Source organism: Oryx dammah, unplaced genomic scaffold, assembly GCF_014754425.2.
Source record: "Oryx dammah isolate SB20612 unplaced genomic scaffold, SCBI_Odam_1.1 HiC_scaffold_1, whole genome shotgun sequence".
Taxonomy (NCBI): Eukaryota; Metazoa; Chordata; class Mammalia; order Artiodactyla; family Bovidae; genus Oryx; species Oryx dammah.
Genome location: NW_024070185.1, coordinates 43,599,695 through 43,615,573, shown reverse-complemented (window position 1 = coordinate 43,615,573; position 15,879 = coordinate 43,599,695). Strand labels below are relative to the sequence as shown.

At 40.3% G+C, this 15,879-nt stretch overlaps 1 protein-coding gene across 1 annotated transcript in view; it reads left to right on the top strand.

Moving 5' to 3' along the window:
- The first annotated feature begins 11,630 nt into the window (after nt 1–11,630).
- The window catches only part of DOCK8 (dedicator of cytokinesis 8), a 237,852-nt gene continuing 233,603 nt past the window's right edge, over nt 11,631–15,879 (top strand). The window contains exon 1 of the mRNA XM_040248157.1: nt 11,631–12,345. Within this exon, the coding sequence (XP_040104091.1) occupies nt 12,293–12,345 (53 nt within the window). The 5' untranslated portion in view covers nt 11,631–12,292. The remainder of the gene's footprint in view (nt 12,346–15,879) is intronic.

Below are 15,879 nucleotides of genomic sequence, written 5' to 3'. Positions count from 1 at the left end.
TTCATCAGTGATATTGGCCTGTAGTTTTCTTTTTGTGTGGCATCTTTGTCAGGTTTTGGTATTAGGGTGATGGTGGCCTCGTAGAATGAGCTTGAAAGTTTATCTTCCTCTGCAATTTTCTGGAAGAGTTTGAGTAGGATAGGTGTTAGCTCTTCTCTAAATTTTTGGTAGAATTCAGCTGTGAAGCCGTCTGGACCTGGGCTTTTGTTTGCTGGAAGATTTCTGATTACAGTTTCAATTTCCGTGCTCGTGATGTGTCTGTTAAGATTTTCTATTTCTTCCTGGTTCAGTTTTGAAAAGTTGTGCTTTTCTAAGAATTTGTCCATTTCTTCCACGTTGTCCATTTTATTGGCATAAAATTGCTGATAGTAGTCTCTTACGATCCTTTGTATTTCTGTGTTGTGTGTTGTGATCTCTCCATTTTCATTTCTAATTTTATCGATTTGATTTTTCTCCTTTTGTTTCTTGATGAGTCTGGCTAATGGTTTGTCAATTTTATTTATCCTTTCAAAGAATCAGCTTTTGGCTTTGCTGATTTTTGCTATGGTCTCTTTTGTTTCTTTTGCATTTATTTCTGCCCTAATTTTTAAGATTTCTTTACTTCTACTAACCCTGGGGTTCTTCATTTCTTCCTTTTCTAGTTGCTTTAGGTATAGAGTTAGGTTATTTATTTGACTTTTTTCTTGTTTCTTGAGGTATGCCTGTATTGTTATGAACTTTCCCCTTAACACTGCTTTTACAGTGTCCCACAGGTTTTGGGTTGTTGTGTTTTCATTTTCATTCATTTCTATGGATATTTTGATTTCTTTTTTGATTTCTTCTGTGATTTGTTGGTTATTCAGTAGAGTGTTGTTCAGCCTCTGTATGTTGGAATTTTTAATAGTTTTTCTCCTGTAACTGAGATCTAATCTTACTGCATTGTAGTCAGAAAAGATGCTTGGAATGATTTCAATTTTTTTGAATTTACCAGGGCTAGATTTATGGCCCAGGATGTGCTCTATCCTGGAGAAGGTTCCATGTGCTCTTGAGAAAAAGGTGAAATTCATTGTTTTGGGGTGAAATGTCCTATAGATATCAATTAGGTCTAACTGGTCTATTGTATCATTTAAAGTTTGTGTTTCCTTGTTAATTTTCTGTTTAGTTAATCTATCCATAGGTGTGAGTGGGGTATTAAAGTCTCCCACTATTACTGTGTTACTGTTAATTTCCCCTTTCATACTTGTTAGCATTTGTCTTACATATTGCGGTGCTCCTATGTTGGGTGCATATATATGTATAATCGTTATATCTTCTTCTTGGATTGATCCTTTGATCATTATGTAGTGTCCTTCTTTGTCTCTTTTCACAGCCTTTGTTTTAAAGTCTATTTTATCTAATATGAGTATTGCTACTCCTGCTTTCTTTTGGTCTTTATTTACATGGAAAATCTTTTTCCAGCCCTTCACTTTCAGTCTGTATGTGTCCCCTGTTTTGAGGTGGGTCTCTTGTAGACAACATAAATAGGGGTCTTGTTTTTGTATCCATTCAGCCAGTCTTTGTCTTTTGGTTGGGGCATTCAACCCATTTACGTTTAAGGTAATTATTGATAAGTATGATCCCGTTGCCATTTACTTTATTGTTTTGGGTTTGTGTTTATACACCTTTGTTGTGTTTCCTGTCTAGAGAAGACCCTTTAGGATTTGTTGGAGAGCTGGTTTCGTGGTGCTGAATTCTCTCAGCTTTTGCTTGTCTGTAAAGGTTTTGATTTCTCCTTCATATTTGAATGAGATCCTTGCTGGGTACAGTAATCTGGGCTGTAGGTTATTTTCTTTCATCACTTTAAGTATATCTTGCCATTCCCTCCTGGCCTGAAGAGTTTCTATTGAAAGATCAGCTGTTATCCTTACGGGAATCCCCTTGTGTGTTATTTGTTGTTTTTCCCTTGCTGCTTTTAATATTTGTTCTTTGTGTTTGATCTTTGTTAATTTGATTAATATGTGTCTTTGGGTGTTTTGCCGTGGGTTTATCCTCTTTGGGACTCTCTGGGTTTCTTGGACTTGGGTGATTATTTCCTTCCCCATTTTAGGGAAGTTTTCAACTATTATCTCCTCAAGTATTTCCTTATGGTCTTTCTTTTTGTCTTCTTCTGGGACTCCTATGATTTGAATGTTGGGGCGTTTAACACTGTCCTGGAGGTCTCTGAGATTGCCCTCATTTCTTTTAATTCATTTTTCTTTTTTCCTCTCTGATTCATTTATTTCTGCCATTCTATCTTCTAACTCACTAATCCTATCTTCTGCCTCTGTTATTCTACTATTTGTTGCCTCCAGAGTGTTTTTGATATCATTTATTGCATTATTCATTATATATTGACTCTTTTATTTCTTCTAGGTGCTTGTTAAACCTTTCTTGCATCTTCTCAATCCTTGTCTCCAGGCTATTTATCTGTGATTCCATTTTGATTTCAAGATTTTGGATCATTTTCACTATCATTATTTGGAATTCTTTATCAGGTAGATTCCCTATCTCTTCCTCTTTTGTTTGGTTTGGTGGGCATTTATCCTGTTCCTTTACTTGGTAGGTATTCCTCTGTCTCTTCATCTTGTTTATATTGTTGAGTTTGGAGTGTCCTTTCTGTATTCTGACAGTTTGTGGAGTTCTCTTTATTGTGGAGTTTCCTCTCTGTGGGTGGGGTTGTACAGGTGCCTTGTCAAGGTCTCTTGGTTAGGGAAGCTGGTGTCGGTGTTCTGGTGGGTGGAGCTGGATTTCTTCTACTTCCTTTCGAGACAATGGGCTGCTTTTCTGGGTGCCTGATATCCTCTGCTGGCATTCAGAAGTTGTTTTGTGGAATTTAATCAGCATTTAAATGTTCTTTTGATGAATTTGTGGGGGAGAAAGTAGTCTCCTTGTCCTATTCCTCCACCATCTTTAGGACTGCCCCCTCTGAAACGACAATTTTATTGTGGCTGGGAGACACAAGTACACTATTTGATTCCTGCCCAAGGATATTAAAATGGCCTGGGGAACAAAGGTAGAGGTTGTGTTGGGATCATCCAGGATAGTCAAACCAGGAGTTTATAAGCAGCTTCTTTTATTTCTTTAAAAAATATTTAATTTTCTCCCATTCTGTGGGTTGTCTTTTCACATTGTTGGTGTGTTGTGGTATGAGGGGCACGGGGAGCTGCATTGGGTCTTTGTTGTGGTGCATGGCCTTTTGTTGTGGCATAGAGGCTTTCTCTATGTGCCCCGTGGCATATAGGATCTTAGTTCCCTGACCAGGGATGGAACTCATGTCCCTTGCACTGGAAAGCAGATTCTTAACCACTGGACCACCAGGGAAAGTCATTTCAGTGGATGAAAGCAGTTTCAATGGATCAGATGTGGGCCACAAGGAAAAGATCCAACCAAGAGTCATTTGGGGTGCTGTCAAGTAGGATCACTTAGAGAGTGAAGAACCCTAGCAGAAGGGGAGCTGCAAAGGAGTCACAAGTGAACAATAGGCATAGAAATGTGCAAAACAGGTAACATGACCTATAGAAGAGAGGTCTCCAGGAAAGCAATTTTCCAAAGGACCTAAGAAAGTCCCCAGAAAAGAGTCAGCTTTGAGTACTAAAAACTTTCTTATTTACCTTTCCTCCAACCCCAAGAGGTCAGAAACTGGCTAGCCAGCTGGTGTAGGAGAATAAAAGAAAAATGGTATAAAGTGGAGAGAAGAAACCAGCCATGCATCCTTCCCCACCTTTGCTGCTGCAGGCTGCCAGGCTCAAGCCCTGCCCAACTAGGGGAATATTTGCCATTAAAGATAAGGTGCAATTTTGATCAGGATCTTGGGCTAGACATTTTGGCCTCAGACTCAAAATTATGTTTGCACCTAAGAACACTGACCTAAGAGGAAAAGTCATGGAACCTACCCATGTTCCCACATGTGATTGGCAAGAATTATCCTCACTGAATGCACTTTGAGAGGCAGTGCAAAACCATGATACAGATATGTTTTGATTCCATTTACCAGTCATACATTCACTAAATGGGTTACTAGGACATTTACATTTGTATACTCAGGATTTATTTTTCTTAATTTTGTTATTGAGGTATAGTTGATGTACACTATCATATAAATGTCAGGTATACAGCATAGTGATTCACGGTTTTTTTTTTAAAGTACTGAATTTTAAAAAAGTTTATTGCTGAACAATGGTCTGGTCCTGGAAAGAGAACCATGTCAGGATTCTAAACACTGAAATGGGAAAAACAGTATTTCAAAAGTGCATACAAACTTTGGTCTGGTGCTGACAGGCATCCATGGGCAACAGAATTTCCATAAACTTGGCATCCATGGGACACTATCTATATCTATATCTATATCTATATCTATATCTATATCTATATCTATCTCTATCTATAAACAGGCATCCATGGGCAACAAAGTTTCTATAAACTTGTCTGGTTTCTGTTTTTCTCCAAATGACTCAAGGTGTTTAGGGAGATCATAGTTACTTTAAGAGAGATACCCTCCTTTTGGAGATACACTCCAAAAGGGTAGAGATTACTCAAAAGGGTAGGTACAAATCAGCAAGAAAAACTCTAAGGGTTTTTCATAGGCAAGTGGGACAAAATACAAATAGACACACAAGAAAAATACAACTATATAATGAAATAATATGGGAAAATATTCAGCTCATTTAATAAACACATAAAGTATTTTAAAATTTATTTTTAGTTGAGTAAACTTGTGAAAATTAAAAGTGAATACCAGTGTTAATGAAGGTATATTGAAAGAGTCTCACACATTGCTGATAATTTGGCACAAACTTAAAGCCAAATTATGGTTGTAATTTTTATTTGTATTTTTAACTTTTTATTTTGAAAACTTTCTAGATTTACAATGCAGAAACTTCTACTCTTCATCTAGATTGACTAATTATTTACTTTGTTATTTTTAATTTTATTTTGGTATTATAAACATTATCATTATCATTGTCATTACTGATGACCATCTGAGAATAAGTTCCAGACGTCACACCATTCTGCCCCTTTACCATAAATACTTCAGTGTGTATCTCCTAAGAATAAGGATATTCTCTTCATTCTCTTATACAACCATGGTGTAAGTATCAAATTTAGAAAATATAATTTTGATACAATACTATTACCAAATACAGAGTCAGTTGGCAGATCTTACCAGTTGCTGAGTAGTTTTCTTTATGTATCTTTTGCTTCAACCATGATCCACTTCTGTGTCCCTCATTGCTTTGAATTGCTCTGTCTGTTTAGTCTCTTGTAAGCTGTACCAGTTCCTCCGCTTTTGTCTTTCATGGCACTGACATTTTTGAAAAAAGATTGACAGTTGTTTAGTAAAATGTCCTTCAACGTAAGTTTGTCTACTAGTTCCTCATGATTACACGCAGGCTTTTTTGGCATGAGTTTCTAATTTTTGACCTAATAATTTCCACTTCTGGGAATCTATTATGAAGAAATAATAGTAAGTAAAAAATAGTTTTAATGTTGTATTTATGTGAGATGAGGAATGTGCACTAAAACTATTCTGATAATCATTTTATGATATAAGTCAAATCATTATGTTGTATACCTTAAAAGTATACAGTACTGTATGTCAGTTTTCTCACGATAAAACCAGTGGAAAACCCCAATTTATATGGCTCCAAAGCAGCACAAATATTAAGTAATAATAAAATTACAGCCCACATGTTCTGAGAGCATGTACTCAACAACAAGCAGTATGTTCTGTTGTTTATGTGCTTCATCTTATTTAATCTCCCTCCCCCATAAATCCTTCCTCTCTCCAGGTAAGATGACTTTGGGAAAATTGCCTAAAACTTGCTGTAAAGAAATATTTATTTCTTCCTTAGTGTCCAGTGTGCATATGCTCAGGCTGAGGAAGATGGGGATGGCAGTGCCAGACCTGGGAGACGGAATCCTTACCTCCTTTTGTCTAGGTTGTCGTGGATAGTCCTTACCATGGATTGCCAGGCAGCACGAGGTATCCCCTAAGAGACAATGGCATTTATAGAAATGGCAGTCACATGGTAGCTGGTTTCATGGGCTTTGGGATAAAGTCTGAATTCTTTGCCAGGACCCTCACACTCAGGTCCTGCCCACCTTCCAAGTTTCATTTCTTGCCTCTTCAGTCTGCACTCTCTGGGCTCCATTATACTTTTAATTCCCAGGGTGGGCAGTGGTGTCTCCTGGCTCCCTGCCTTTGCATGCAGTGTTTCTTCTGCTTGGAATATCCTGAATGCGCTCTTCTCTGCGTGGTGAATGCTTACTTGTCATTTAAGACCAGTTCTCATGTCACTGGGTCAGTAAAGTCATTCTTCCTCAGCGTTGATTTCTCTGCCAACACCCTCTCCACCAGAATAAATCATTTCCTGTCTGTGCTTCCTCACTCTCACAGAGTTTTGTGCAGCAAAACATTCCTGATTGTCCCTCGGAACTCAAGCCTCTTCTTTCCTTGGTAACATGTGTCTTGCTGCTAGATCGTGAGTTCTGGGAAGTCACAGAGCAAGTATGTTAATGGTTTTGCCCTTAGTAGCATTTAGTTCAGAACTGACATGTGGGAACCACTTGATAAATATTTGGGGAATTAAAGAAAGGTACATAAATGATGAGAGGATTCATTCATTCATTCACAAATTAATCCAAGGTCCTTCTTCCTAGTTATAAAATGCTATAGCATGAATATTTCCTATTGATGAAGTAGCATTGTATATTAGAATATGGCCTAATTTACACTTAAAATACTTATATATAGTAACATAACCACATAAGATATATATATATATATATATATACACATATATGTGTGTGCGTATATACAGTAGTTCCCCCTTATCCAAAGGGGATATGTTCCCAGACCCTCAGTGGGTTCCTGAATCTGTGGATAGTATTGAACTATACCTATACTATTTTTCCTAAACATACATACTATGATACAGTTTAATTTATAAATTAGGCAAGTAAGAGATTATGACTAACAATAAAATATAACAATTATAGCAATGTACTACAATGAGTTATGTGAATGCAGTCTACTTTTTGCACAAATTTAATGGGTTTTTCTTATTAATAAGCACCTATCGTGTATTGTGGTCATAACCTTAGTAGTTTAAAGTGTGCCAGCAAAACTAATATGAATTTCTTTTTCCTTTTTCATAATTTTATGGATAGAATATTCATTCTTACCACAGATCTTAGCAACCTCAACACGTGATTTTTTTTCTTTCCTTTTGACCTTTTGACTTTCCACCTTTTGACTTAAAAGAAACACTTTGTGGCTTCTCTTTGGCATAGCCAAATTCCAGATAGCTATTCTTACACTTTGTGACTGTTGGTAAGTAAAAAGCGAAGCTTGAACACAGGCACTGTGATACTGCATATGATAACCAAGAGAGTTGCTAAGTGACTACTGGCAAATACACTGAACAAAGGGATGATTCATGGCTGAGGTGGGAAGGAGCAGGGCAGCAGGAGATTTCATCATGATACTTAGAACAGTGTGCATTTTAAAACTTATGCTTATTTCTCGAACTTTTCCTTTTATATTTTCAGACTGTGATTGACTGAGGGTAACTGAAACCATGCAAAGTGAAGCCGTGATTAGAGGGACTAATATGTACATATTAACGAAGAGTTTCTTAGTTTTATTCTTTTCATATTTGCAGATTTCTTTTGATAACACAAGGAATGAGGTTGAGGAAATTAGAAGTTCCAAATTCTAATATTTGCACTATGGCTAGATTTAAATGCTAGCACACAAGTCTTTCTTTATCTGTCCTCAATTACAAGATGACAGTAAAGAGACTGACTTGCTAGCAATAATCCATGTGCTAGTTTGATTTCTCAACTCAAGAAATAAATACAAAACAGAGCTGGAATATATTCATAAAAAGGTATAACCAAAAAATTCAAGAGTGTAAAAAACGCTCTAACTTCCTCCTGAAAGGCACATGAACTTAGCCACTCCCATTCAAATTCAATTTAACAAATATTTATTAAATGTCCACTCTCTGTTCATACTGGATCAACTCTTCATTCATTTATTTGACAAGAATTTTTTGAACATTTACATTGTACCAGGCATTACTGCAGATAATAGAGATAGAGAAAGGAATAAAATAAAAATCCTTGCCCTCATGGAAATTATACTCTAGAAGCATGAGAGATAATAAAGTTGCAAATAAATAAAATATGCAGTATGTCAGATAGTAACAAGTGCTATGGAGAAAAATGGAAGTTGGAAAAAGAGCTAGGGAAAAGGCATTGCAATGTTAAGTAGATGGTCATGGAAGGTGATATTTGAGTGAAAGCTAACGGAGGTCTTGAATGGCTTGGGTGATATGGAATGAAATGTACAAATGTCACCCTTTTCTGTACAGACCTGCGGACTTTGCATTCCACTAGGCTGTGGAACGACCTGGTAATGTCCTGGTATTTACTGGTAATGATGTATTCAACTAAACAAAGGGTGCTGTCAGACTGAACAAAATACTCCTTTAGGCAGAGGTGGACATTGACAACTTAACTCAAACTTTAAAGAATCCAGAGAGATTGCATGAGATGTCTGGTGAGGATGGCAAGAAGAATGACATAAGTAAAGGGGGTCCCAGGCAGTAAGAACACTGATTTCTGTAGTTGAAGGTCTTCCTTGCTTCAACAGAGGAAACAGATAGTGGCTCAACGGTAAAGAATCTTCCTGCCAAGTGGGAGAGTTGGGTTTGATCTCTGGGTTGGGAAGAGTCCCCTGGAGAAGGAAATGGCAACTTAACTTCAGTATTCTTGCCTAGGAAGTCCCATGGAAGAGGAGCCTGGCAGGCTAGTCCGTGGGCTCACAAAAGAGTTGAACACAGTTTAGCGAACAAACAGCAGAGGCAAGGGATAGCATTAGCTACATGAAGTGGAGAAACCACTATAACTCAGTTGAAGAAGGTCACACTTGGTCATAGAGGCTATTAGAAGCAACCAAAGTTAATTGAGAAAGGAAGAAATATGATGAAACAAGTATTTTAATAAAATTAATATAGCAGTAGAGTCAGTTGGATTGGAATAAGGAGAAGACAGAGGCAAGGAACCACTTAAAATCTTATTTTTGTTATCCAGATGTTATAAGGGTGGGTCAGAATGGAAGCAGTGAGAACAATAAAGCAGTGAAGTTTATACAGAGTAAATGACAGACTTTGTTAGCCGATTAGATCTGAAGGGTAAAGAAGAGTAAGTTAGAGCTGACACATTATAAAGAGGTGAGGAGATGGAGTCATTCTATGACCAAGAACTCTATGATCCAAACAGGGTGTGACTTCCTCAGGATCACATAGTGAAAACCTGAAGCCAGAACCCAGAATCCATGCTTTATCCTCCATTAAATGATGCCAAGGCATTTAAATGGCAAGTGGAAAATAGTGCCTCCGACAGAAATGAGTGATTATGGAGGGATAGCAAATTTGTACAATTGAGCAGAGAAGATGGAGAGTTTCTGTTTTGTATCTATGGAGTTTGGAGATATTTGAGTGGAAACATCTGGGAGACAGGCAACCCTTTAGGGGTAGAAATGCCCTGTAATAGTCTGCGATCTTGCTCCAGTCACTTAACCTCTCTTAGCCTTGGTTTCTCCATTCACAAAGTGAGAAAAATGTTATTAAGGGTTGTTATCTGTTAATTAATATTTGTAAAAAGTTTGAAATAGGCCCTGGTACAAGATAAGTGTTATTTAATTATTTGTTGTAAGAAATAAGTAAGATGCAATGTAAAGAAAGACATTGGCTTTCTGGAGAGGTAAGAAGAAGATACGGGGAAAACTACAGGAGAATTTGAGATCATTGATATAAAGTCTGTCATAGAAGGGAGGAATTTTATAAAGGTGAGAAACAAAACCAAATGATGCAAAGATGCAGAGAAAGAGGAAGGTCAAGAGAGGCCATACAGTATGGAAAGAAGGAGGCCTTCCAGAGTAGGTTGGTTTTCAACAGAGTAGCAAGTAGGAGAGAAGCTCTAGAGGGAAATCGGGAAGAGTGAGAAATGGAAGCAAGGTACTACAGTATTTTTCAAATTTGCCATCAATTTGTGACTGTACCCAAGAGGAGATAAAATTTAAAAATAGGCATTTGCCTAATTTAGTGGATGACATATTCATGGTGAAATACTAGAAGGCTATTAAATTTGGAGTCATTTCTAGCCATCATTTCTAACCAGGGAGTTGATAAATTGGAGGATAATCATGCTGACCTTACTTTCACAATTATGTACCAAACGCCAAGGTCAATGAGTTGAATGTAGCATGAGCTGACATAAGATGGGAGATTTTAAGATTTCTTCCTCTCCACACACAAAAAGTTTCCTTAACTGCAAATTCTGAAAATCTGAGATATTTCTATTATACTTTATCTTTGTGTGCACATCAATATATTCTGCTCTATGTCACAAACACACAGAAACAGAGAAGCCCATCCAAAAGGCTGATTTAGTACACAGTGGACTGAAGATTCCAGAGTAAAACAATTTCATACAAATCATTTATTTGTTCCCAGTTTGAAGAAGTACTTGAATTGTTCTCTTAGTATTTTTCTACGTAAATCTTTGCTGATAAATTCCAGTGTGGTAAACATATCTGGGAGAATTTTGAAAGTCAGAAACTCCACATTTCAAAAACCTTCTTTCCCTTTGGATATCACTTCATAGTCTATGTAATGTTAGATTTATTATCTTTGTCTTATACAGTCCTTACAGGCATTGATGTCTGAAGGGGATAGGAGAGTGATATAACAGCTCTTAAGAATTATTATACTACCTGAGAAGCTGAAACCAGTGAAAGAAAGATGGTAGGCAAGCTATCGAAGAAGGCAATGGCACCCCACTCCAGTACTCTTGCCTGGAAATCCCATGGATGGAGGAGCCTGGTGGGCTGCCGTCTATGGGGTCGCACAGAGTCGGACACCACTGAAGCGACTTAGCAGCAGCAGCAGTAGGCAAGATACAGAATTCAGTTCCCAGGCATTTTAATATTAGGTGGCAAACTGGGGACTATTGGACCAGCACTATCAAATAGGGATATAATGTGAGCTACATGTGCAATTTAAAATTTTCTTTGATGAGAGCCACATTCTAAAGAGGGAAAAACAAATGAAATTTTATAATATTTACCTAATAATATATGCTAAGTATCATTTTACCATGTGATCCATGTAAAAATCAGTGACAGGATGGTTTGCATCATTTTTTTCTGCATGTCTTCAAAATTCGGTATGTATTTTACACACTCAGCACATCCCAATTCAGAATAACTGCAATTGCAAATGGTCCATAGCCACATATGGCTAGTGGCTGCCACACTGGACAGAAGTGCAGTTCTGAACCAAACATAGCTCGCTTTTGGATTTTTTTAAGCGTCAGCTGGCAAACAGAGGCATTATATAGGGAGTGCTCTAGTAGAGTAAACCTTAGGGCAAGTCGGTAAGCATGGACTTTTCCACTCCAGTAAGCACTGGGACTTTCTGACTGCTTTCTTGAGTTTGGGGTTGAACATCTTAGTACACTTCTCAGTATGCAGCAGAAATAAACAGGGCTGCAGCATACTCTTGAACCACGGGAAAGCGCTGTGCACCGTTCCCCCAGAGAAAAGCAATTACCTCCAATTTTTTAAAAAATTGTTTATTCCTTGCATGGATTATTACATTTATTTAAGTCACCCCAATAAGGACGACGGATATATAGTTTGCAAAAGTTGGTATGTATCTCGAAGTTTCTACCAACTTTTTTTTCTTTTAAGTTGCTTTCCCCCGGGCATGGTGTAGATACTTAATAAGGCCTAGCGCAAAGAATTCCAGGGTTGGTTTCCCGACCTCGCCAATTTTGCGGGGCGGAAGGCGCGGGTTCCCAGCTTTGGCCCACAGGCCCTGGCAGCCTCACAGCTTCGGGCAGATGGAGTTTCCGGCCTCACTCGGTGGTCACCGGGTCATCCGCCTGCGCTCCTTTCTGCCTGAGGTCTGGGCCCCGGGGAAGAGCGCGCCGGTGGTGCAAGCATCCGGAGGGCAGTTCCGCGGTGGGCCCACACCCTCCTCGCGCGCCGCTCCCTGCGAGCCAGACCGGGTGCCGTGTGGCCCGGCTGGCCGCCGCAGCTCTGAGGTTGGGCCCTCCCCCGGGGTGATTTCAGCGTTGAAGGTGGAAATACGGAAGTTTCCAGCCGCGACTGACAGATGAGGCTCGCGTCCAGCGCGGCATGCGCTGCAGCGGCTCTGCGGAGCGCGGGGGCCCCGCTGTGCGCATCCTGCGACCCTAGAGGCCTACGAGCCGCCGGCGCGCCATGGCCACGCTGCCGAGCGCAGAGCGCCGCGCCTTCGCGCTCAAGATCAACAGGTGAGACGCGCCCCGCAGCGGACTCGCTGCCGCACAGCCGCGGGCGATGGAGCGTGGCGCCCCGGCTGCTCCGAGGTGTGGGGGTGGGGTTGAGGACGACGCCCGCAGGGTCCCTGGGAGTCAGCTGGCGGCGCCCCCGAGACCCGGTGGGGCCCGGAGCCCCCAGGCGCCTGTAGTGGGGCCACTGCTGAGCGCAGTGGCCCGAAAGCTGAGTGCAGTCCTCCTGGTAGTCCTCGGTCACCAGCGTCTCTTCCCGGAGCCACCTCCCCAACCCCGCCTCGCCCGTGCCGCCCTCGGGGTTGACAGGTGGCGGGCCCGCGTAGTGCGAAGGGCGCGGGGTTAGCAGTGCAGGGCTGGCCGCGGAGTTTCTCGTAAACTGCTCCTCCTTTTGAGGCTGCCCTGAGAAGGGGCGAGAGAAGTGAGTAAAATGAGGCGAGTTTTGCTCAGGCAGCTGCTTCAAGACTTGGGTTATTCTGAGGAGGGCTCTTTCCCCTCTTGTTTTATTTTTCCAGAAAAGAAGTTTGGCTCCTACCGACATCGCTATTTTTATTCTCTGGTCCAAAGGAGCCATGAAGTGGAAAAAGTGATTTTTAAAAATTCTCCATTTAAATAAACAAGAAAGGAATGGCCTGTGGCTGACATTTTTACATTTCTAGCGCTTCAGTAAAGAAGTAAGGACAGATCTAACCCACCATCCAATTCATAATAAAAACTGCACAAACTAAATGTAAGCATATTTACTGCTCAAAGTTCTCACCAGAGGTGCTTTAACTGCAGTTTTTTTCCCCTCCACTGAAAACTGCTGACAAGTGTTTGAAGACAGTTTTGTCATGCCCTGAGAAATCTAGACTGTCTGGTTAAAAGATAATATGAAATTCATCCTGAAGGGTCAGCTTATTATTTTATAACCCTCACGGGGCTAGGATTAGTTAGTCTTTGAGCCGAGCCTGTGAAAGGCTGGTTCCACAGTCCATTTTTGTGCTGCTAGACTTTGAAGAGGTTTGAACTACCAGTAATTAGAAGACCAGAATAATAAGGCGGTAAGGACTTACGGAGGGCATGTTGAGCTTTATTAGGCATTTTATTTCCACCTATTGTGTAGCTGTGAGCAAACCATTTCTTTTACCTTACTATTTCTTCAACTTTAAGATGGTTAATTAGTATTGTGTACTGTGTATTAATGCTGTGTTAATGGTAGTCAAAGGTCACAAAGTATATTTCCTTGTGACCAGTTTTTTTCCATTAGGTTTCATGCCTGTTGCCATGCAGGAGGGGAAATTCGTTTAGGGGCTGAGGGGGATCAAACTGAAGTTCCTGATGGATGTACCACTTGCTATAGCTGCTGCTGTTCTGTCCCTGTGAATTTTAGGTCAGGTGGTGTAACTCTTTCGTGCAGTTAATCTAAGGAGAGCTGTAGGACCTGTGTGAATCACTACAAAGGAAAGTGAAGTGCTCAGTTGTGTCCGACTCTTTGCAACCCCATGGACTGTAGCCTGCCATGCTTCTCCGTCCATGGGATTTTCCAGGCAAGACTACTGGAGTGGGTTGCCATTTCCTTCTCCAGGGGATCTTCCCAACCCAGGGATCGAACCCGGGTCTCCCACATCGTAGGCAGACGCTTTACCATCTGAGCACAGGCAGTCTCTAAAGCAGCAGAGAGATTGGTGTAGTCTGAGGGTTAGGAGTAAAGGTCCTGGCTGGAATCAGATCTGCTTGCTGATTGGCTCTGTTTCAGACTGGACATGCTATTAATATTTAACGCCTCTACACTTTGAGTTTGTGTCTGTGGAATGGGGACACTCCTAGTACCTACCTTGTGTGACTGTTGAGAGGATTAAGTGAAATAATATATACAAAGTTCTTGTAGTGCCTGGCTCAGAATCAATGTTAAATAAATGTTTGCTGTCCTCATCCACATTACTATCAGTTTTATCATTGTCATCATCATCTCCATTGCCACCATCTTTAAGATCTTAAGAAAGAAAGTTAGGAAGGAGAGCTGAAGCTGGAGAACTTCCTGTGCAGAGATCCCTTTGGGCTAGGTGTGATGATCCCAGTGGCAGGTTGGAGTTGCCTTGGGGTGGATGTACTCTCAAATGGCTCCCATCTCTGTGCTGAGAATGCCAGACTCGCCTTCTGAAACAGAATGTGTGATGGATCTGAGCAAGAAGAGCCCCACTCAAGTTAAATAAAATATCAAAGGCTCCCTAATACTCAGGCAAGAATAAGGATTGGATATTCCTGTTTAGGGGGGTTCAGTTTTCCCTTTGGAGGCATTTTGTATATTGGGTAGAGAGTAGGCTAAAGAGCTTGACAGAAATTAATGTTCGATGCAGTGGATTAATACAGACATATGTAGTATTAGTAACATAATATTAAAATGTACCACTTATTGTTCATTTACTATGTCCCATACACTGTGTTACGTGCTTAATGGATTGTATCATTATTAAATTATATATTATATTATATCATTATTATATCATTAGATTCTTACAAAAACCCTATGAAACTCACCTGAAGTCTCGTATAAAATAGGAAGGTGAAGCTTGGAGATGTAGTTGCACAAGGCCATGTAATTTGTTCAAGGCCATGCAGACAGCAGAGGCAGAACTAGCATTACAAAGTGCTCCAAAGTATTCTTAACTGGTCAAGTGCCATTTTGAAATTTTTAAGAATTTCCTTTAAAAGCAAACAAGGAATTGATTTTTAAAAAGACATCAATTCAGTAGCCGCATTGCAAATTGTTCTGATCAGTGTTTAATACGTAAATAAATTAACAATGTGATGTTCTGCAATTTTGAAGTTGAAAAAGAAAATATTTTCTCTTGCATGCCTATGTACTATTTTTTAAAATAGATCAACTTACAAAAGTAAGGCAGTGTTGAAATATGGCCATCAGTACATTCAGCATGGGTTCATATTTTTTCACCTCTCTACCCTGAATGATACAAACTGCCATTAAAAAATGTTTGTGGGGGTAAAATCGATGTTTCCTATCAATGAAATATTCAAATCTGATATATTAAAATTTTTACTTGTAAAGAGCTCGTCCTGCCTACACCAGCCTCAAAAAAGAGTGAGCACACTACCTCACAGTAGGAAAGGAATGATCCCCACTGTTTCCAAATTCTGTAACTTCCTGCAAGCAGCATTGCTCAGTCTAGGGACAGGGCCAAAGCAAAGGAGGAACCTGGGAATGTCCGCTAGTGCCTGTTCCTCCATGATTGCCCTAGCTATTTCTTTCGTATTGTTTTTCAAAATTAATTAATATTTATTTTTGGCTGTGCTGGGTCTTCGTTGCTGCACAGACTCTTCTCTGGTTGTGGCAGTGAGCCGGGGCTGCTCCTCGGCTGTGGTGCCCCAGCTTCTCACTGTGCTGGCTTCTCTCGTGCTGGAGCGCGGGGCTCCAGGGCACCTTGCCTTCAATGGCTGGGGCACGTAGGCTCAGTAGTGTGGCTCTCAGGCTCTAGACCACGGGCGCAATCATTGTGGCACGTGGGCTTAGTTGCTCCGTGGCATATGGAATCTTCC